The sequence below is a fragment of the Pleurodeles waltl genome, chromosome 2_1 (assembly GCF_031143425.1).
Source record: "Pleurodeles waltl isolate 20211129_DDA chromosome 2_1, aPleWal1.hap1.20221129, whole genome shotgun sequence".
Lineage (NCBI taxonomy): Eukaryota > Metazoa > Chordata > Amphibia > Caudata > Salamandridae > Pleurodeles > Pleurodeles waltl.
Genome location: NC_090438.1, coordinates 704,108,849 through 704,133,345, shown reverse-complemented (window position 1 = coordinate 704,133,345; position 24,497 = coordinate 704,108,849). Strand labels below are relative to the sequence as shown.

The following is a 24,497-nucleotide window of genomic DNA, read 5'->3' as shown; positions in this document are numbered from 1 at the left end:
GGAACACAATTGGAAGGACAAGCCCCCCCTTCAGGAGAAAGATGGGGGGGTTAAAAGGTCTGAGAAACCCAAAGAAACCCCAAAAGTAGGCCAAGAGGGAGAGTGCCGTACACCAAAAAGTCACCCACTGGTGACCCAGGAGGGTGGCATTCATCCTGTAAAGTTTGGATCTAGCTTTAAAAACACTCTGGTGGCCAGGTAACTGCCCAAAGTATCCTTTCCTGCCCCCCCCGACCTCTGTCCTACCGGACTTGGTCACCCAGCTTGGGTCAGAGTTGTTGAACTAGCTTTTAAAAACTTTTCAAAAGTTTCCAAACCTTGTGTTGCCCATTGTTTTATGTGGTTGATATAAAAGTTAGATATTATTTTTAAAATCTGTATCTCTGGACCCTCTGATGGATTATGAAGATTTTGAAGATTAAGGTCTCTACAAATTTCAGAAAAAATCTGCTCTAATTTTATAAATTGGTGTTTTGTTTCTTTTGTGTCATGTTTTTTTTTTCTTCTTGTGTTTGGTGCTGTTAAATGCTTTACACATTGTTCCTTTGCTAAGCCTTACTGCTGGAAGCCACAGCTAACCAGGGTTGAACTTAAGGTTAAGTAAATGTACCTGACTGGACCAAAGTTGGTATTTGTGAGTGTACCGCATGGTAGGGCTTCCTAGCCATACCATATAGTACGCCCACATCCTCACATGCACAAATTTGTATACAAAGGCACACAGTAGAGTTGTGACAGCGTGGAATAAACTACAATGGGGCACAATTTGCATACATGTGGCTGGTCTAAAGCTGAATGAATCCAGGACTGAGGTACTCTTCGTCAGTTCATGTCTCTTGCTTCACTCTTATGAATGGTCCCAACACCGTTTACTAGGTGCTCACCTACAGCCCCCCAAGGAGAGTGGGAAGAACTTAGCAGGACTGGAAAACATTCCCATGTAGAGACTTTGGTCTAGGGCGGAGGTTAGTATTGTTGCCAGGGAGCATCAGTTTGAACGAAGAGTGCGCCAGACACGGGGTTCGTTAGAAATTCAGTGCAGTCGAAATCACGATAGCTATTAATTATTTTCCCTACCTTGCGTTTTATAATAGCATGATACGCGTCATTGACTTTTAATGGCAGTATGGTACAGCGGGTGGACAGTATATCATATCTTCCATTAAACCAGATACATGTTACTGTACTCTGAAGCTCTCACGCCTATTCAATAAAACAAGTCTGATTTTCTTTTCTATGTCAGCGCTGCCCGTTTGGAAACCGGCCAGAATAACCCATTTGAAAACGAAGAGGCCTTCCTGAGGGAACTGCAAGACCTGGCCGATGGCATTCTCGAAATTACCACAAAAGCCACATCCTTACAAGAATTATGGGAGGGTGAGCTCAGTCACAAAATGTTTTTCAACTACTTTATAAAAATGTGATTATTGGCAGTTCGCAGTGTAACGCTGCATTGCGTCATTATAACGATACTGTGACATGAGGAAGTCTTTTAAGTCCAGAATCATAAGCCTTTTTTTTGTTAGTATATATTTTTACAGCTTGAAAACTGTGCTGCAGATAGGGCTGCACATTGTATATGTTCACAAAGCGGCAGTGGCTTTGTTCACACCTGCCATACACATCGAGAGATTCGAGACTCTTTGCTGCACACGGTCAAAGAGCAGTATCTAATACATATACAATTGGGCCGCTACCCTGTTGACAAGGGATAGAGAAAAGTAACCATTTTCGGATATGTGCTGAAAGCTCAAGTCTTGGAAATAGGGCGAAACCTCAGGGTTACATCATTTTATACACGTCAGGTACAAGGCATTATTTCAGAAGGAGCCTTCTTTAAATATTAATGAGCCACAGAAAGCCACGAAGCAATAGGTACGCGGCGTGCTGGGAGGGACCCTGAGACCCTCTTTGGCCCCCTGCACCAGACTGCACTACCTTGGGGAGGCATGCCAGGCAGCGCAATAGGAGTTACACATGGTGGGTGGCCTGGAAGTCTGATTAGTAGTTGGTAAAGTCAAGGCCTTGTGGCCACACTCAGGCTCCTCTTTAAAGAGTGGTTGGATACAGCAAACACGGAGAATGCCGCATGTAACACCACCTCCATTCTCCTAGGCAGGGGTGTAGCTTGGTCAGTAAGATTAGAGTGGGAGAGGGAGAGGGATGAGCTTCAGATTTTCCAACAAATATGTGTAGTGTAAAAATGCATTATACCGGGGCAGGGCGCATGAGAGGGGCTTAAGAAGCAGTAGAAAGCTGTAGAATGAAGATTAGTAGAAGTGAGTGAGGGAAAACACAGTGGGGGTCATTCTAACCCTGGCGGTAAAAACCACCAGGGCGAATGATCGCGGTAGCACCGCCAACAGGCTGGCGGTTGCGGGTCTCCCGCCAGGAACAGGATGGTGGTAGGGGGTGCCGCGGGCCCCTGGGGGCCCCTGCAGTGCCCATGCCAATGGCATGGGCACTGCAGGGGCCCCCGTAAGAGGGCCCCAAAAAGAATTTCAGTGTCTGCCTAGCAGACACTGAAATTCGCGACGGGTGCTACATTCGGAGCCGGCTTCATCGTTGCTGGGTCTTTCCCGCTGTGCTGGCGGGCGGCCTTTTGGCGGTCGCCCGCCAGCACAGCGGGAAAGCCAGAATGGCCGCCGCGGTCTTGTGACCGCGGTGCGGTCATTTGGCGGTAACCGCATGGCGGGCGGCGACCACCGCCCGCCGCGGTTAGAATCAGCCCCAGTATTTTGTACACTTACCAACATTTTTGAAGACTTTCCAAACAGAGATACGGAGAGACTGTAGGTGCGTTTTTGTCTGTGTGTATGTAAAGATTTGTGGTGAAATCTGACAGACACCTCAACATAGACTACTTGATACACCTGTACCCAACTATTTGCCAGAAAATAAATTTATTAGGGAGGTGTAACATCCCACCACTCCACCCCGAAGCTACACCACTGCTCCTAGGCTGCTTAGCAAAGAGAGATTGTTAAACCCAAAGAAAGGAGCTATCACCATCAATACATTTAAAGCACAGTGAAACCAATGTGGCTCTTTAAAAAATACAGCTGTCTGAACCACAAGGGCTTTATTATCCGTTTAATCAAATCACAATCAAAATCGGTTAGAAAAGGCTCAGAAAAAAATATCACATAAGCCTATATATTAAAATGGTGTTGCAAAAAAAAAATGTGCCTAATATGAGGAAATTGCTACACAATATATTCACACCGGAGAGGCAAAATACCAAATATAAATGTTCCATAAAGGAGCTTCCATATTCTAAATAAAGTATCAAAAGCAGCAAGGGAATTTCTATGAGGACCGGGTCAGCATCAGTTGAAGTAAATTTAAGGTTTAGGGGAGAAACAAAAGTGCTTAAGCATTAAGCTCAGCGCTCTGGGAGGGGAAATCAGCAGTTGAGAAGAGGGTCGTCTCTCAGCAAAGTCAGGATAGAATCAGTTCTATGCTATTCTAAAACAGATATTCAAAAGCAGGGAATTAACTTTTGGAAGATTCTCCATATAACTTCTCACTAAACTGACCAATCTGGAGACAGTGTTCTCTGGGAGTGGGTAGACTGCTTAGTTTCCCAGCTCTTAACAATGGAGTACACAGCTGCATGGCCTTGGAAGTAACATTGATCCGGTCTTCCTGGTACAAGAAGCTATCCTCCATTGTCTCAATCTCAATATCTGAAGCCAACCTCTACTTAAGTTTCAGTTATCTTCAATCTAAAAAAGTCTATTCTAGTTAACAAGGCACATGACAGGACACCTGCAGAGGACAGAAAAACAAGACTCTGGTAAAGCATTTAATAACATGGCATTCACGTTATTCAGGCCTAGTTAGAAGTTAGGGAAATGTTAAATTCAAAATGGCTTACAAGCAAATACAATTAGCAAAAACAAATACAGTGATTACATTTAAAGAAGTTATGGGTTGTTTCATTTTATGTGAATACAACCAGATATTCGGATGGCTTCTCATTAAGGCAAATGTAGCCTTCTACTGCACTTAGTTAATATAAGGGAGACAGATTAATACTGCTAAACAAACTTTGAGTTTATATGTTTCATATAAAGTGGTGTAACACTAAATTATGCAGCTCCAATAGTGCATATATAGCTACCAATTTCCCATATCACTTACACAATGTTGTGGCGAAGGCTAATTGTCGGTAAAAAAGACTCATTTAAATAAGTACTCATTTACGTGGAGAGAGTACAGGGAATGAAGGTTCCACTCTTCTTCTTGATCTTTGGGCCTCATCAGGGTAAGGCGGGAAATCATAGAATATAAATGTGTGAAAATGCACATACTGGCATGCATGGCCACCACACTTAGAAGAAAAGGCAGAAATACTCTAAGTGTGATTTGAACCATATTTGTTTTTCTGCTGGGGATTGTGTATGCATTTCTCCCTGCAAATATAAATATGTCAGTTGTGTTTCCATAATTCTGGCACAGGGAAAGGCCTCCTTGACACCGCCTTAGAGTAAAGAAAATGTTGCTAGGGCAGCGTAAGGAGGCGTTAGGGGCTTGTATATATGCCTTATAATATCAGGATCAGGCCTTGGCACCCATAGTCCTTTATTTCAACGTGCAATAGACTGTTACCCCTCACCGTCATCCAGCATTACTTCCTTATCTTTCTCCTGGTCATTCTGTAAGTCTTTAACATTGCAGCCCACTACCGCCCATTTCGATTCATCCAGGAGTTAATCTGAGTTATGGGGGAGAGAGATAGCATCCAACCACCATAGGGAAGTGCGGCATTTAGCATGTCGGAGACCCAACAAGAGGAAGCTCCTAATCAGTATCCTACCTCCTAGGGTTGGTACCAAGCGCGGCAGCACCCTTTGTGGAGTGAGCTGTAGATCCCACCCGGTTGCCGCATTGAGACCCTACACCACCATCGACCAGTACGGTGCCAAAGACAGGCAGCACTGACACACCATGGGGCATATTTATACTCCGTTTGCGCCGGAATTGCGTCGTTTTTTTTGACGCAATTCCGACGCAAAACTAACTCCATATTTATACTTTGGCGTTAGACGCGTCTAGCGCCAAAGTCCATGGAGTTTGCGTCATTTTTTAGCGTGGACACCTACTTTGCGTTAATGAGATGCAAGGTAGGCGTTCACGTCTAAAAATCGACTCCGAGGCATGTGCGTCGTATTTATACTCCCGGGCAAAATTCACGCCCGGGAGTGGGCGGGTCAAAAAAAATGACGTACGGCCGCTTTTGCGCCGTTTTTTAGCGCCTGCAAAAGGCAGGCGTTAAGGGACCTGTGGGCTCTGAAGGAGCCCAGAGGTGCCCTCCCATGCCCCCAGGGACACCCCCTGTCACCCTTGCCCACCCCAGGAGAACACCCAAGGCTGGAGGGACCCATCCCAGGGACATTAAGGTAAGTTCAGGTAAGTGTTTTTTTTTTTTTTTTTTGTGGCATAGGGGGGCCTGATTTGTGCCCCCCTACATGCCACTATGCCCAATGACCATGGCCAGGGGACAGAAGTCCCCTGGGCATGGCCATTGGGCAAGGGGGCATGACTCCTGTCTTTGCTAAGACAGGAGTCATTTCTAAGGAGGTTGGGAGTCGAAAAAAATGGCGCAAATCGGGATGAGGTGAAAAAATTGCCTCAACCTGACTTGCCCCATTTCTTGACGCCCAAGCCCCATATCCCCCTACGCCGGCGCTGCCTGGTGTACGTAGTTTTTTTCCACGCACACCAGGCAGCGCCGGCGGCTAACGTCTGCTAACGTCATTGATTAAATACGGCGCCCGCATGGCGCTTCAGAATGGCGTTAGCTGACGCTAATTTTTTTGACGCAAAACTGCGTTAGCGCAGTTTTGCGTCAAAAAGTATAAATATGGCCCCATATGTACAAAGTCCACCACCTGACTTCCGCTGCTACTGCACCTATCTGGTCTGTGTTTGTTAAAGTAATGAAGTTTTTTTGGGGAGAGGTAAGTCTGGTGGATAAAGTTGTATTCAATTAACTTAAACCATGAATTTGAGCTGTCTGTTTGTAGCCCAGCATGAATTTTCTTCCATTGTTGGGCCAATAGAGGTTCCCCAAGAACCTCTTCCATTTACTACATGCCTTTGGTATAATCTTAGACCAGTCTTCTCGAAGTGCTTGCGACATATGGGAAATCAGCCTGCACCTACCCATAAGGGACAGAAGCTACATCAACGTATGTGAGGGTTCCGGTTCCTCTGGAAAACAAGGCAAGATTTCCCAGGCTTTTGCGGATAACTTCAGATATTGCCCCCGATCTAATGCAAAGGACTTGAAAGAGTCATCTCGGGTTATAAATCCCCCCGCCCAAGTATAAGCTGCCAAGCACATCGCATCCGCCCTTCCTCAATGTTTGTAATGACATCACCTCAGCAAATCTATTTGAATGCTTTTAGGTCCGTATCGGCATATCTCATGCATATGGTGCATGTCATAACACCCTCTTGACTGTCATTTCCCAGATATGACACAGCTGCCCCACTCCATATGGTGTATTGGGTGGCACCCGTCTCCCCCCCATGAGCATAGTGAAGAAGTGACTGATTTCCGTGGTATCCCTTCAACAACTGTTTTTCACGGTTATCATCTGGGTCCATCCAGTGAACAGTATGCTTCAGATGTGCTGCCCTGTAATAGAGCTCTATGTATGGAATCTCAGTGCCTCCCCACTCCCAAGTCTGTCGAAGCATAGGCAATTTTTTTTTCTTTTGTTAGCCCACAGGAGATCAAAGAGCAAATGGTCTAATCCCATAAAATAATGCCTAGGAATGTTTTATAACATATTCTGCAGCATAGACAGGCATCAAGAGACGAAAGAAGGTCCCTCCAACATCAAACTGATGCCTGAAGCCCTTTCAGCACTCAACGAATTTAAGATCAAGGAAAATTTGGTTCATGTGAGCTAGTCAGATTCCAAGATACCGGACCACTTTTTAACATCCATGGGATGCCTACCACAGGACGAGGCTCAGGTGCGACTGTTACCAAGCACCCCAAGGGTAAAAGCTGGCATTGTGTTGTATTAACTTTCAGACCAGAAGCGTCCTCAAACCATCATAGGATATTTAATAATATAGGGAATGAATATTCCAGGGTCCGCATATATACCAGGACATCATTTGGATATAGTGATATCACATGGGTTGTGTCCTCTACCCTGATTCTCCATGGTTTTCAGTGACATTCTCATCATCACCACTAGTGGCTCCATAGCCAAGGCAAACAAAAGAGGGGAGAGGGGGCAACCCTGATGTGTATTCCTCGATAGTGTAAATTTACTAGAGACCAGTCTGCCCATACGTACCCTGCCTCCTGGATCAGTATATAACAGTTTGGTCCAGGCCATATACCGGTGGCCCATGCCCACTTTCCTCAGAACCTCCCAGAGGTATTCCCAATTTACAGAGACAAAGGCTTGTTCTATATCTGAAAGAACCAGGACCCAATCGCCCTCACCATGTTGAGTGGTACACATGAAAATGTCAGAGACTGTGCATAGTACTCCTCAGTGGAATACAATTGCATTGGTCAGAGTGTACCAAGGTGTACTAAGGTGGGCAGACATGGCAGCAAACGTGATGCTAGTACTCCACTGAGAATTTTCACATCCACGTTCAACAGTGACATTGGCCTATAGGAGAAGAGGTACAATGGGTCCCTTTCAGGTTTACGATTACGAGGGCCTAACACACTAAACTAGGCGATAAGCCCCTCTGTGGGGCTTCTTGATATACTTCCAGCAGTTTCTCTGCAACTTTATCCACATAATTTTGATAAAATTCAGCTGGAAGGCCATCTCTGCAGAGAGCTTTTGTGGTCACTAAGAGGCATATTTACAAGCCCCTTGTTCTGCCTTAGCATCGCCATTTTTTTACGCTAATGCAACACTCACATGTACATGCATGCATTGCGCCACTTTGCAACCCCTTGCGCCAAATTAGGTGTGCATCAGGCATAATGGCCCTCATTCTAAAGTGTAACACCGCCAGGGCAGAGGGCAGAGGAAGCACCGCCAACAGGCTGGCGGTGCTTCCAGGGCCATTCTGACCGCGGCGGTAACGCCGCGGTCAGAAAAGGGGAACCGGCGGTTTCCCGCCGGTTTTCCCCTGGCCCAGGGAATCCCCATGGCGGCGCTGCAAGCAGCGCTGCCATGGGGATTCCGACCCCCTTACCGCCAGCCTGTTCCTGGCGGTTTTCACCGCCAGGAATAGGCTGGCGGTAACGGGTGTCGTGGGGCCCCTGGGGGCCCCTGCACTGCCCATGCTAAAGGCATGGGCAGTGCAGGGGCACCCTAACAGGGCCCCACCATGATTTTCACTGTCTGCTGAGCAGACAGTGAAAATCGCGACGGGTGCCACTGCACCCGTCGCACCCCTGCAACTCCGCCGGCTCCATTCGGAGCCGGCATCCTCGTTGCAGGGGCATTTCCGCTGGGCCGGCGGGCGCTCTTTTGGAGAGCGCCCGCCGGCCCAGCGGAAATGTAAGAATGGCCGCCGCGGTCTTTTGGCCGCCCGCCAAAGTCTGAATCAGGCCCAATGTGTACAAGGTGCATTCTGACGCAGGGAGGCCTAAAAAAATGGCGCAATGAAACATACATTTTACTGCGCTATTTTTTCCATCATTTTTAGTGCCTTTTCAGAGCAGGAGTTAAAATGATGCACCCATCTTAATCAATGGACCTCCCTGTGCTTTGCTATACTAGCATCAAAATTTATGATGCTAATGAAGTAAAGCACCACAATAGTGTCAAAAATTAGACGCTGTTGTGCTAACGACCATCATGGTGCGTTATATTGTAAATACAGCGCAACCATGGTGTCCTTAGGTGGGGGCAGGGGCGCCACAAGAAAAATGGCGCATCGAGACCAATGCACCACTTTCTTGTAAACTTGTCCCTACATTTTTTATGGTGACCAAGATCTCTTCTCAGGTAATGGGCTTCTCCAGTGCATTCCGGCTCTCCACTGACAATCTTGGAAGGTCTATCTCAGTTAGGAATGTGAGCTCCCGGCCATGAGTACCCTCCTTACTAGCCGTATATGTTGCACTTGAAAAATGCTGCTAACGGCTACCTGGGAATGGACCACGGTGGCGTTCGGATTGCGAGGTGTTAGCACTGGATTTCGACCCTCCTGTTGTAGCAAATGGGCTAACATCTCTCCTGTTTTTTCTGCTTCTGGTGGTAGGCCGCGTGTGTGTGTTTTTTCAGCATGCACCAGTCATTTAGCAATTTCTTCTGTGTTTGTCCCCATTCTTTGAGTTTAGAGGGCTGAGTTGGGAGTTGTTGCTCTTGTGTGCCTAAATGTCTCTCCCAGCATCCCAGATCCCTCTCCAGTTGTTTCTTAATAACATAGGCCATCTTGAGGCAAACACCTCTAATGACCATCATAACTTCCCAATCAAGGGTCCTACTCCCTGCACTCCCCCAATTTTCTGTGAAATAGTGTGATGGATCTTCTCCAAACTCCATTGCAAAGAGTGGGTCTGTAAGGGACTCTGCCCTAAGGCGCCAGAGTGTGATTGCCAGCCAGTCATATCCCCTCAATACACCCAGCAGAACCGGGTAATGATCAGCCAGATGGCGGACCAAATAGGAGATGTCTTTCACATCCCCCATGAGGATAGGTGTCAGCAAACAGTAATTCAGCATCCTATTAGTTTCTGTTGTGGGTGTGTAACAGGAATATAGTCTAGTATTGGGGTGTCTAGCCCTCCAAACATCAGTAAGTCCCAATACCCCATCATATCAGTGGTTGCCTTCTCGTATTGGGTCTATTGTGCATCCTTGTGACCCTAAAAACACAAGTACCATCTCCTGCCAAGAGAATATCTGCCGCTAAGTATGGTGCTGCCGCTGTCATGACCTCCCAGTAGTATGTGCCACAATCAGTATTAGGGGTGTATACATTTATCAGGCACATCTTCCACCCATCTAATGTACCATGCAGGATAATATTGTGGCCCTCTGGGTCCAACACATGGGCCTCACGATGAAAGGGAGTCCCGGGAACCACCCCGATTTGCACCGTGCTTGCATATCTGGAGTATGAGGTAGCATACATTTGTCCCCTCCTTCTCTTTCGGAGACTAAGGATGCAGCCACCCCCAAATTTGTGTTTTTGTTGCAAAAAAGCAATAGAGAATCAATATCGTTTTAAGTAGGCATGCACTCAGCGACACTTCTCCAGATGGCTTATGCCTCTCACATTCCATGTCATAATCTTAAATTCTTCATACACCATCTCCATTCAGTATCTAGCGAAGCAGCCCCCATTCCCACCAAGGCAAGCCGTCTATCTTCTATTGCACAAGACACCAAAGATAAAAACAAAAAGACAAATTCAGAAGGAGAGCAGCAAAAAATACCCGAAACCCAAAACATTGTCAGAACCAAAACTTCCCCGCAACTCCCTCCACCCCTTGGGAAGAAGTGTGAACTTACCTGGACAAAAATAGGACATCAAGTGGCACCTCCCGCCCCATGTGCTAATGTAACCTTAACTCAGATTCGGAGTCCAAATACTTGAAGCTGCGCTAGGTGTTGGAACATAACAAACAATACAAGGGTGTCCTCAAGCAGCATTTGAGTGTCTGAATCACTTCTTTGCCCTAGTTCTGCTACCGGCCCCATGAATGCATCTTTTACAAACCGTTCACACCCACATATATAGTTTCAAGCATATACTGAGGGAGCATTAAAAGGTAAAAAGTCTATAACGAGATGCATAGCTAGTTCATCTCACCCACCTTTGTCCATGTGGGACTCTGACTCTGGAGTGAAGGGTATCCCAAAGCCCCGGAAGGCCCGTTATTCCCCTTTTCTCTTGAATCCCTCTTTCTCATCAGTACTGTACTTACAGTAATACATATGTTGTTAAGTGGGGCCCAAAATGGTACTGTCACTTTGCATGTCAGGATCACTTCTACGACACTGAAAAGAATGTCGGGAGCCCCTTCAGCTGCTAGGGTGCCATCCAGACAAACCACAATTCTGTCAGTGGTGGTAAAGTTGTTGTGTTCCAGTATCCATTGCAGCCCCTTTTTTAGTTTGGCGGATTGCATTTGTGTTGTTGCATCATCCCCAGCATTTTGCGAAGAATTCCGGCCCTGTCCTCCAGGAAGAGTGTCCAGCCAAGTCACATGCCTCCTCAGATGTGAAGAAGAATAAGGTATTCCCGTCATAAACCACTCTCAGTTTCATAGGAAATATCAAACTGTACCTTAAGTTGGTGACTCTCATTTGATGCTTCACGTCCCCAAAAATTTCCTCTGCTCTTGGACTTTTTGGGTGTAATCAGGGAGTATTGAAATCAAGTGGTCTTCAAATTGAGGGGAGGTCAGTACATATACATGCTGCAAAATAGTGTTGCAACCTCTAAAATTAGAAAGACGTGCAATGATAGCCCGTGGGGATGCACCCAGCTAGGTTGTGGGCACCAACACCCGATTGGATTGTTCAATTGTAAAAGATTTGAAAAGCCAATGGGGAACTAGGGTGCCAGTGATCCAGTCCTCCAGAAACAGCTTTGGAGATTGTCCCTCCGCTCTGTCTGGGAACCCCACAAGCAGAGGTTATTTCTCCTAGGTCATCCCTCTGCATCTTCGATTCACTGCTCCAGGTGCATGGTAAGTCTCTCTAGGGAGGAAACAGTTTTTTTCAACCCCTTCACATCTTTCTACTGTGCCCCTACATTATTCTCTATGACCGTAATACGGTCTGCAACTTTTCAAAGGTCACACGAAAAAGGTTTACATCAATGGCCAAAAAGTAAATTTTGTTAGCTAGTTCTGCATGGTTGCTATTAATGGCTGCCATTACATCCAACAGTGATGGCATTGGTCCTGCCTCCTCCAAAGGATGACGGATGACTTTGAGATGGGCTATCAACAGGTGCACAGCCAGAATGGTGTTGAGTATCTTATAGGATTGTCCAGATCAGGTAGTTTTATCATTCACCCTGATGCAAGAGCCAGTGCCCCATCATCTCCTCACTGTCACTGCCCTTAGGATGGGATCCATAACCCCCAAGTCGCAGTTCAGGGTGCCCGAACTCTATGACCCTGGACACACGGTTAACTCCTACAGTCGTAGCACATCATTGTCTTTCCACTGACACTCCTGGGGACATTCCCAGCACTGTCACACCAGGGTATCCAATAATGGGGCCCCCCAATCAGATCATCATCTGAACTTCTCTTTATTGACTAGGATTTAAGTAGCCGATGCAGGACAAGTCCTGGTAACTTCAGTTAAGCCCTTCCTCAGCGCTATAGTCAGCCAAGTAAGGAGCATGTGCCAGGAGCCCCCAGTTGGTAAAAGCGAAAGGTTGAAAGGGTCTACCACCCCAACATATATAGAGGGGGGCAATGGGCACCCCCCACAGTAGACTAGACCCAAGTGCCTCCTTGTTATGCTGTGACGGATGGTTGTGGCCTGCCCACTGTTCAGTTGCCCGGGTTTGCTTTTGCTCCCAAAGGCCCTAGGAGTAGGCCCAACTCAGAAGGGCTAATGCACTCAGCCCCTGCGCCTCACACTAAGGATCATACCTTCAGTTCATGATCTAGGACCCACTGTAGCTCTGACAGGGCCCTGGGACATGTCTTGGTGTGTTCTTGTTTCTCGTTGCTGGACACCCCCAGCCGACCGCACCCTGCAGGCTTCACATGTCTCTCAGCACTCCCCAGTATATCGCTGCTGCTGCCTTTCCTCCTAGCAAACAGCGAAAATAGCCGTAGGCACCACCGGCAGTCTAGGAACTCTAACCATATTGCGCCATGCCAAGCGGATACCTTCGTTGTAGGCCCGTCCCCTTAGGGGCCCGACCTTTTTTTAATTTTTATTTTTTTAATTACATTTATGAAGGGGTACAACATATCAACACAGTTACCATCGCATCAGTCAGAAGGCACAATTGGCCCTAAGATGTGAGAAACGAGCCACAGAGCAATACATAACAGATAACATTGGGCCAAATATCCCCCTGCTCAGTTACAGGCCCTGCACTATTGTTTTGTTTAGTCAGAACATAAAACAATAGGGATATACAGCTCTGTCGGCTTATTCAACGTCACCAAAGGCAACTTACGAAAGATAACAGTAAAACATAAATAGAAAGGAAAAAAAGAAAGGGGAGGGAAGGGAAGGAAAAGGGGGTCCGCGCAGCCTTAGTGTCACCCCAAGAATGGAATGCTGTGAACTTGTCATATCAAGGAGGGGTATCGACTAGTATAATACCTTGCATCTGCGGCTGTGTACACCACTACGACTGGGCCATAAGGAATGAGTGCAAGGGATTCCATATGTCTTATGGCCGGGAGCTAGACGGCAACAATTCCCAGTAAGCTGTTAATTGTTCCTGACAGTAAGCAGCATCTCTCAACCACTCCCTACGGCAGAGTATCAGCTTCCTCCCCCAGCACATCCCCACTCTACGCTTGGCTGCTGCAGCCCCACCAGTTTCCTGTGGTCAGGGGGAACATTCTTGACCTACCCCCGAAGCACAATCTTGGGACACTGTGGCAGTGAGAGCCCTACCATTTCCTCGAGCGCAACTAGCACCTCCATCCAGTACTCCTGCAGCGCGCCGCAGCTCCACACCAAGAGCAGAAAATCTGCCTCCGGCACCAAGCATCTATCACATCTATCATCCGTCCTGACACCCATCCTCTTGAGGCATCTCGACGTGTAGTACATGCAATGCAGGAATTTAAAATGTATTAGGTGCAATCTGTAATTGGGGGAGAGCTCTCAGCTGTGTGTTCAGCAGTATCGCCACACATCTTCTGAAATGGCCTCATTCAAGTCCACTTCCCATTTTTGCTCTCGCCCTAGGTGCAACTACATGCAGACATATAGACCCGTAATGAGTCTCCACGCAGTGGTTGTTTCTATGACTGCATTTTATAGCCTGACATTTTAAAAATCAAACCTCAAATACATTTTGGTGTTTTCTTAAAAATGCTTTCTTGAAGATATTGTATCACAGTCGTGATTATTAAACATTGCAATATGTGAATTTATGAAATATACATTTGATTATGGTTATTGCTGACTTTTTGACAAAGCCGAAAGGTCAGCTTTATATGTGTTGCTGTGTTTACCCTTTGATATAGCCAATATGCCCTGACATTATTATTTTAGTATTTGAGCTTTTAACATAGCCAGTAAGTCTTTCTTACTTAAAATGACACTTTTATGTTGTTACACAACATAGCCAAACATGCGCAGCAGTGGTGTGGTGCCCAACATCGTGATGCGTATGGCTGAAGACCATGCCTGGGGGGGGTTGGCTGCAGGCTGGGGTTGGGCACTGGGTCTGATTGCAGGCTCCGCACCTAGCCTCATACCACGCATACAGGTGGACATCTAATTTTAAATTAAAGAAAAACACAGAAATTCACTGAAAGAAACAAAGGTTAATGTGATGTTATAGTTAAGTATTGTAATAAGATGTTACTTTACGTAAAAAAAAAGTCTGAAATTCATTGAAAAAAAACAAAGGTTAAAGGGAAGTTATAGTTAGGTGAAAATGTTGGGTAAGACATACTATTTTAAACAAACTAAGCCTATGAAATTCACCAGTTATAGTTATCTCCAGTAACTATACATTTTGCCCTGAAGTAACTATAAATCACATCCTCACCTTGCTCCGCTAAACACCTCAGATAATACATCACTTATAACAAATCCTATGGCATCATTGATAACATCACATTATCACTTGAAATGACACAATTGATGACAATATTGTGTATGGTGGGGTCACGAGTTCTAGGGCGAGATGTAGGAAAATTGCAAATTGCGACTTGCAATTTGCGAGTCCTTCCGACTCGCAAATTTCAAGTCGCAATTTGCAATGCATAACGGTGTCTCAGACACCGTCTGCGAGTCAGTATGGGGTCGCAGAGACCCACCTCATTAATATTAATGAGGTGGGTCGCAAATTGCGGCCCCATACCGACTATAGGCACTCGCAAACATGGAGGCCTGCAGTAGTCAGCAGACCTCCATGTTCGTGTCTGCTTTTCAATAAAGCAGTTTTTTTTTTTTAAGTGTAGCCCGTTTTCCTTAAAGGAAAATGAGCTGCACTTAAAAAAAAATCCGAAACCTTTAGTTTCGGTATTTCTTCAGGGTAGGTAGTGGTCCGTTGGACCACTACCTGCCCTGAAAAAATAATTTGGGGTCCATTCACAAAGAGGAAGGGGTCCCATGGGGACCCCTTCCAATTTGCGAGTGGGTTACCATCCACTTCAAGTGGATGGTAACTGCGACACCATTTGCGACCGCATATGCGGTCGCAAATGGTATTGCATATCACTCCGAATCGCAAATAGGAAGGGAACACCCCTTCCTATTTGCGATTCTGAAATGCATTTTGCGAGTCGGTCGCGACTCGCAATATGCATTTCTGAATAGGAAAATGCGATTTGTGAGTCGCAAACGGCAATTTTTGCCATTTGCGACTTGCAAATGCTTTCCTATATCTGGCCCCTAGTTACTTGACTGTACCTTTTTGTCCTTTTAAATTCTATTAGGTTTGACCTGATGAAACTTAATGAAGAGTGTAGACTGTGGTTACAGTGTTTAATAGACTCTGCACAACGTAGAATTCTGAATGCTGGACACACAATGGTTTGTACAGTGGTAATACAACTCTACCCCACTCATGTTCAGGTCTAAGTATTTTTTCAGTTGAATGGGAAAAGTAAAAGTATATGTAGCAATATTTTTTTATTACATCCTTACCTCTTAGGTTACATTTCTGGCCCCATTTTGAATTGAATGGGCAAGAAAAAGCATGAAGACTGACAGGTTTATAACCCAATATCTTGCCAGCTCCCATTATCCTGAATATGCCTGCCTGTCAGCGCGACAGGGATGCACACAGAGGTAGGTAGATGTTTCCTGAGGTTAGACCAATACCTAGCTCTCCTGCCTTCAGTGTGCACACCTGGGGATGTCGGCTCACTTGACAACTCAGGACTTCCACCAAATGCTGTGTGAGTTTCATTTGAAAAGGACCGTAAAACAATTGCTTTTGTTCCACTTCTTTAAAAAAATTATGCTGGAAAACGCACTGTTTTACCCTACTTTTTAAAATACATTTTTGGAGGAAGAACTGTGTTCCTTCAACTTGGAAAGTTTCTGCTCCTTTGCTCATTCAAGAAAATTCATAGTTTGTGCCCAACACTTCCAAAGTTTATCAGCCACAGGTACATTGGTATACAATGTTGAATATGTCTAATGCATAAAACTACTTGTGTGAGAGGTTTTGTAATTTTGCATTGTCTTTCCACTTCTTTCCACATATTGTTATTTTATTTGTTTAAAGTTTCTAACATTGGTTGCTGTTTAATAATATGACAATAGTAGCAAAATTGAGAATAATCCTGTTACTATTTGTCCCTCCAGGGTCACCCAATGGTCCACTTCTCACAACAGTAAGTATCACACTTTTTATATTTAATAATTCAAGTACATATTATTACTTTTGAATGGAAGCCATTCATTTTACAATGCAGATGAACATTTACAAGCAAGTACATTCTGGATACATACAAGTGCAATGGAAAAATGATAAACTTATCCTTTAACGTGACTTGTAGCCATGGGATGCTTTCAGTGAACCAGGTACTCTAGCTATCAGATGATGAAGATATTAAGAAAAAAGTCACAAGACTGGCAACATGGGTGGTCATTCTGACCCTGGCGGTCTTTGACCGCCAGGGCGGAGGACCGCGGGAGCACCGCCGACAGGCCGGCGGTGCTCCAATGGGGATTCCGACCGCGGCGGTAAAGCCGCGGTCGGACCGGCACCACTGGCGGGGTCCCGCCAGTGTACCGCCGCCCCATTGAATCCTCCGCGGCGGCGCAGCTTGCTGCACCGCCGCGGGGATTCTGACCCCCCCTACCGCCATCCAGATCCCGGCGGTCGGACCGCCGGGATCCGGATGGCGGTAGGGGGGGTCGCGGGGCCCCTGGGGGCCCCTGCAGTGCCCATGCCACTGGCATGGGCATTGCAGGGGCCCCCGTAAGAGGGCCCCTACATGTATTTCACTGTCTGCTGCGCAGACAGTGAAATACGCGACGGGTGCAACTGCACCCGTCGCACAGCTTCCACTCCGCCGGCTCGATTCCGAGCCGGCTTCATCGTGGAAGCCTCTTTCCCGCTGGGCTGGCGGGCGGTCTGAAGGCGACCGCCCGCCAGCCCAGCGGGAAAGTCAGAATTACCGCCGCGGTCTTTCGACCGCGGAACGGTAATCTGACGGCGGGACTTTGGCGGGCGGCCTCCGCCGCCCGCCAAGGTCAGAATGAGGGCCATGGTCTCCTGAAGATGTGGAGCTAGGTGGCAGCCCAGTTTTCACTTCTTTAGAAGGTGATATTATGTGGTATATGGTGTGGCACATAGGGCCTGATTCTAACTTTGGAGGACGGTGTTAAAGCGTCCCAAAAGTGGCGGATATACCACCTACCGTATTACGAGTCCATTATATCCTATGGAACTCGTAATACGGTAGGTGGTATATCCGCCACTTTTGGGACGGTTTAACACCGTCCTCCAAAGTTAGAATCAGGCCCATAGTCTCTCTGAGTAGTTCACAATTGTAGAAGAGAAGTGTTAGAAATGGGGTCTTTGGTTAGCAGTCAGGTTACCCCCTGTCCAAGCAAGGACCCTCACTCTAGTCAGGGTAAGTCACACAAAATCCAAATTATCCTGTGCCCACCCTCTGGTAGCTTGGTACTGAGCAGTCAGGCTTAACTTAGAATGCAATGTGTAAAGTATTTGTGCAATAAATCATGCAATAACACAGTAGAACACCACAAAAATATACCACACAGTGTTTATAAAAATATATAATATTTATCTGGTAAGATGCAAGTCAAAATGATCAAGATGCAATAAGTATATGTTGAAATATCACTGTAAAAATTTTATAAAGTGTCTTTAGTCTTTAAAAAGCAACAAATGTCTCTTGCAACACAAAGTACCTGGTTTGTGCTCAAATTCTCTGCAAGGCACCAGAGAGGAGGAGATTCATAGAAAACGGGGAGCTGTGCGTCGATTTCTCCCGGCCACCCACAGACGATGCTTCGTTTATTTTCCACGCAGAGAAGGCTTTGCGTTGATTTCCGGCGTGCAGACTTGGATCCTCTTCGGGTCGTGGGGTATTTGGATGCCCCGGGGATGATGCGTTGAAATCCAGCCCTTCAGGATGAAGTCACAGGAGCTGCGTCGATATGGTGGGTGATGAGGGGTGGAAATTTCTGACGCACGGCAGGCATTGCATCGATTCCTCTCAGGAAGTCGGGCTATATCATTACGGGCTGTGCGTCGAAGTTCCAGTTGCAATGCTGGTACTGCCTCGATCTCCTTTTTGGGAAGTTGGGCTGCCTCATTCTGGTTCGGCGTGTGGTGAATTTTCACCGCAATGCAGGCTGTGCGTCGTTTCTTGCAGGATGTGCGTCTGTTTTCGCCGCACAAGGAGTTCTTTGCAGAGATGAAGTCTTTTTGGTCCTGAGACTTCAAGGAACAGGAGGCAAGCTCTATCCAAGGCCTTGGATAGCACTTCTCAGCACAGCCAGAGAGCAGCAAGGCAGCAGTCCTACTGAGAAAATCAGTCCAGGTGAGTCCTTTGGACAGCCAGGCAGTTTTTCTTGGCAGGTTGCAGGTTCGGGTTCAGGGTTTCTTCTCCAGGAAGCGTCTTATGAAGTAGAGGTGTCTACCTCAAAGTGTCTGAGTTGGTAGTGTCAGAAACCCTGCTTAAATACCCAAATGTGCCTTTGAAGTGGGGAGACTTCAAAGTGTGGCTTAGAAGTGCACAAGGTCCCCTTTCAGTTACATCCTGTCTGCAAGGGTCCCAGTAGGGGGTGTGGCAGTCCTTTGTGCGGGCAGGCTACTGTCCTTTGACATGTAAGTGTCAGGCCCTCCACCCTCCCAGCCCAGGAAGACCCATTCAATATGCAGATGTATGCAAGTGTGACTGAGCAGCCTGTGTTTGGGGTTGTCTGAGTGAATGCACAAGGGAGTCGTCAACCAAACCTAGGCAGATGTGGATTGTAAGGCACAGAAGGATTTAAGTGCAGAGAAATGCTCCCTTTCTAAAAGTGACATTTCTCAAATTGTAATATTAAATCCAACTTCACCAGTCAGAAGGATTTTGTATTACCATTCTGGTCATACTAAATATGACCTTGTCACTCCTTTCAGATCAGAAGCTACCACTCAAACAGTATATGAGGGTAGCCCTAACGTTAGCCTATGAAAGGAGCAGGCCTCACAGCAGTGTAAAATGAATTTAGGAGTTTTACACTAGCAGGACATGTAAACTACACGGGCACATGTCCTGCCTTTTGCCTACACAGCACCCTGCCCTAGGAGTTACCTAGGACCCACGTTAGGGGTGACTTATATGTAGAAAAAGGAGAGTGTTAGGCTTGGCAAGTACTTTTAAATGCCATGTCGAATTGGCAGTGAAACTGCACAAACAGGCCTTGCAATGGCAGGCCTGAGACAAGGTGAAGGGGCTGCTTAAGTGGGTGGCACAATCAGTGCTACTGGCATACTAGTAGCATTTAATCTACAGGCCATGGGCACATATAGTGCACTTTACTAGGGACTTATAAGTAAATTAAATGAGCCAATTGGGTATTCACAGATGTCACCATGTTTTCAAGGAGAGAGCATATGCACTTTAGAACTGGTTAGCAGTGGTGAAGGGCGCAGAGTCTTAAAACCAGCAAAAACTGTGTTAAAAAAGTGGGGGGAGGCAGGCAAAAAGTTAGGGGTGACCACCCTAAGGCTGTCAGGTCTAACAACAGGTATATTTGTACAGAAAAGGAACTTGTGTCAAAATGGGAGTGTTAAAATTACATTTGAGCAGTGAATAGGATGAATGGGAAATGAAAGACATGTCTTAAGGCATGAAGGGATTATTATAAATAAACTCAAATTTGGTCCAAACAACCCTCAGATGCAAGTCCTCTTGAGAATGTGGCATACACCTAAATAACATAGAAACAATGATTGAAGAGAAATTGAACAGGCAAACAGATGGTGCTTCAGAGAAATGAAATGGTGTGTAAAGCCTATTTAGGATGTCATGATGAATCTTGCTTCCAAAAACAAAGATCTTTGTAAACTTAAAGTTTAGCAGATGGACAGTGCTTTTCGCAGCAATTTATTTCTGTGATGGATCTCTCCATTTACTCTTGGTGTTCCAGTTTGAAACTCAAGGGGCATTGGTACGATCAGGGGATCAGTCCGACATATGGTTTGGAGGTAATTGCTGAATGACAAGCATAACAAAGGAATTAAAAAGGATCTTTTTGTTTAGAGAATAGGGTGGCTATCAGCTAGCTGTAGCTACTTACAGAGACCTTAGAGGAATAGGTACCACTGAAGAGATGGAACGGCACAGTGAGGAACTCCAACGAGCAAGACATGTCCCCGAATATCCACTCTTTTCCCGGTTTAGAGAAAAGGTACAATGACGTCTAAAATAAGTTTGAAATACATTTAATTTAAATAATCCAACACAGACAAATAACTGTACCCACATATACCCATCCCTTGTGGTTCAGGCTGGTTCATAACAAACCCCACCCCAATTTTCTAACCAATGTTAAATAACATTAATTCAAAGTAAATGTGGCAGACATCTGTAATTCTTTTGAATTCAGCTACTATTGTCAGAGCTCTGGTTATTGGACGTTGTAAATTGTGACATGATACTATTTCATTTCTCTCCAATTTATAATCACTTACTGATTTTTTTAAAGGTAGTTGTTAGCTTTTTGTCTATTTGACTAATGGGGACACTTCTTTTAGAGTGTATTGAACTAACAGAAAAAGGGATGAGCTCAGAGGGAAGGGAAGAGAGGGAGTTGGTGGTAATTAGGTTTAAAAGGAAATGTATGGAACGAAAATCTAGTAATGAAACATTATTTGTTAATAAATAAGATAATGAATAAAAACATTCAAAAAAGTGGTTGTTCTCTGGTGACCTTTATTTAGATTTTTGGATGATAAAGTCTTTACTCTCTTTTTAATGTATTTGTATAAATGACTAAGTAAAAACATGACAATGAAAGCCTGACTGCTCCCAATATATTCACATCATATAGATTAACATTGCATTTACAGCAAATCTGAGCTTCTATTTCACTTTAAAACCAGTGGCTACTTTTGTTTGTAGTCGCCACTACTACTGCAGTGCTGCAGAGCTGTATGCCTAGCATTGTTCTTAGCATACCTCCTTCAAAGAGATGCTGTTTTCTCTTCTGATCACTGACGTCTTCTGTAATGTGAGCAAACAGTCTGCAGCCCATTGTTTTAAAGGCATTTTCCCTGATCAGAGCTTTTTGGACAAGGGAAAACGTCTAGGTGCAGTACTGTAAACTCACACTGCCTTGTGACTTAATAATGATCATTTTGGGGATGCAGGGTACATCACCCCTATAGAAACCTCATGGAAGTTAGGCTTGATGATGTGCTTTAGTATGGGATTGTTGTTCGAGGAAGGACGTTCCTATCTCTGGTGATGTCATGACATCTTCTACAGCTTGCCAACTGCAAGGTGACGGTGGAGGAATTGAATCTACTAACTGTATCATAGAAACTTCATCTATGGCCCCAGCTAGCCAAACTCTGACCATCGGATTCCAACAAAGAAAGGTGTGAAAGCAGGATGTAGGTGGCATGGCCATGAGGTCCACTATATTTGAATTGAGAATATCCCTCTCGCTCCAGTTCCAGGTTCTGCCACACCAGGATAACAGGCAAGTTCTGCCAACCCGGGACAAGTTGGGGTGAAAACCATAATGACCTCCTGAACCACAATTGGGAGGTAACTCGGTAACCTTTGAGATTATCTTTCCCAGGCATTCCAAGCAGTCCCAGTAAAAAGGGAAATCCTGGGAATTCCTTTACTGATATTGTATGTGAGAAATTGGGGTTGTGGTTCACTGGAGTGTGAGCCCTGGTCAAGCAGCCACAACAATACTTGGCAGGGTAAGGGACAAGCCAATCCTAAATTAATCTGTGCTCAACCTTCAAGTAGTTTGGCACATAGCAGGCTGAACATAGAGGCAATGTGTAAGGTATTTGTTTAACACTTCAAACATTAATAAAGTGAAGACACCACACAAAAGGGATCCCACACCAAGTTTGGAAAATAGATCTTTATTTAAAGAATAATACAGAACCAACACGACAGAAATCCTAGCAGTAGAACTGGAGATATGCAGTTTTAGAGATTTTAGTAAAAATAGTGCCAAAAAGCACAAAGCTCCAACACTGGATATCTGGTCTCCTGGACCGGGACACTCACAAGCTCAGGTCCCCAGGGGACTTTACCTGGTGGCTGTCAGAGCTAGGATCAACATGCACAACCACAAAGCATGCAAGAAATCTAGGGATCATCCTGGAAGACAAGCTAAACATGATGGCTCAAGTCAATGCGGAGTGCACCACTTGATTCCACATCCTACTCATGCTGCAAAAAATCTTCAAATGGTTGCCAGACCATTTGACACCAGATGGATGTCACACAAGCACTCATCACCAGCAGCCTGGACTATGCCAACACTCTCTATGCCGTAATCTTCAAACAACTCCTACACAGACTCCAGACCATCCAAAACACCCACTCATACTTGACCTCCCATGCTGCACCAATATCACACCACACCTCAGGAAGCTTCACTGGCTCCCCATTCACAAGTGCAGTCAATTCAACCTTCTCACACACCCAGACAAAGCCCTATACAACACAGGACCAAAATACCTGAACAACCACATACACTTTCACCAAACCTATCAGCCACCTACTGTCTGCCTCACTCTCACTCACACATATGCCCCGCATCCACAAAATCAAAACTGGAGGTCGCTCATTTTCTTGCATTATACATAAGTAATGAAATGACCTTCCTCTGCACATCAGAGCCTCCTCCTCATTTCTTGAGGTCCACAAAAAGCTGAAGACGTGGCCCTTCCTATAAGCAACTTGGGGACCACAAAACTACACACATTCCCAAGAGCCTGGATACCCACTCGGTGAATAGTGTGCTATACAACTCAATATAACATAAATTAACATAACAGGTCAACCCTGATGGAGTGCAGGCTGGCTACACAGACCCAGTTACTTCCGCTGAACAGAGTCCCTTAAACCTTCCAAAGTTGGACCCTCACTCCTAGATGAGACTGCCCGTTTAGGGATGACAGCACTTTTGTTTGTAGGCAGCTGAGTCACTCCTACAACAAGCTGCAACTGTTGGCCCAACCCTCCTGGCTCACAAGCAGTACCTCAACAAAAACCCAAACAGTAAAAGATGATTTCTGACAGCCTTACGCATGGAGTCTAGATTGCAACATCTCAAGGGAGTCGTGGTGGAATGACGATTACCCTTTTCTCACGTTAGCAATAAGTCTCAGTCACACACTGGCAATAAAGGAGATGCCGGAAAGTTTTCAATTGGTTTATAGAAAAGACTACAATATACAAAAAATGCATCAGCTGCAATGATTAGGATAATGAATAATAAAAGAAGCAGAATTGTGAGGATGAGAGTCACGAATACAAAGACCTCCAATAAGCATGAAATGTAAAACCCCCTGCATGGAGAACATAGGGCCATATGTGCGAACACTTTTTCCCATAGACACAGAATGGGTAAAAACCTTTGATACATCTGCCCATAACCTCTAACCTAATGAGAGCTAGGTGTGATAAACCTAATCTGCCAGTACCAGGGGAAGCACCCCAACCCTCGTTACCTTGGAATGAGGCACATAAAACTGAAATGTACATGTCCTACTTTTCAAATGCATTGCACCCTGCCCTCTGGGCTGTTCAAGCCCTACCTTAGGGGAGACTTATATGTATTAAAAAGGAAGGTTTGGGCCTGGTGCAGGGTTTACTTTCCTAGGTTGACATGACAGTTTAAAGTTGCCCCTACAAAGGCTCTAATGGCTGCTCTGAAACATGTTTAAAGTGCTACTTAAGTAGATGGCACAACCAGTACTTCAGGCCCACTAGTAATTAAAAATGCCAATTTGGGTATAAGCCAAATGAACATGTTTAAAGGAGAGAGCACAAGCATGTTAGCACTGGTTAGCAGAAGGAAAGTGTGCAGAGTCCCTAGGCCAGCAAAAATGGGAGGTCTGAAGGCAAATGGTCTGAGGGAACTCACGCCAAGGATGCCAGGTTTAACAAAGTGGCTTCACTTAGTAAAGTAAAGCAAACAAATAGAGGAGTGAAATGGATAGCTGAGTTTCTCCAAACCTGGCCAATAACTGGGATTCCTCCCATGCTACTTTGTATGCATTGCAGGGCATAAGTGAATACTTATGAGCTCCTAAATCCTTGACTGCGCAGATGGGCCTTATGTTGATCACACAAGATAGTACTGCAAGGTTTTGGTTCGGTGAATGGACGAGAGACATCATTCATTCTCCTGCCAATCCATCAA

General features: G+C 45.5%; 2 protein-coding genes across 2 annotated transcripts in view; both read left to right on the top strand.

Moving 5' to 3' along the window:
- LOC138260160 (ATP-binding cassette sub-family A member 13-like) overlaps positions 1-24,497 on the top strand; it is a 298,329-nt gene that overhangs the window by 253,974 nt on the left and 19,858 nt on the right. The window contains exon 4 of the mRNA XM_069208388.1: positions 1,244-1,377. Coding sequence (XP_069064489.1) covers positions 1,244-1,377 — 134 coding nt within the window. The remainder of the gene's footprint in view (positions 1-1,243; positions 1,378-24,497) is intronic.
- Positions 16,439-24,497, top strand: part of ABCA13 (ATP binding cassette subfamily A member 13) — a 2,435,905-nt gene continuing 2,427,846 nt past the window's right edge. Inside the window, exon 1 of the mRNA XM_069216941.1 lies at positions 16,439-16,462. The gene's annotated coding sequence lies outside the window, so the exon portion shown is untranslated. The remainder of the gene's footprint in view (positions 16,463-24,497) is intronic.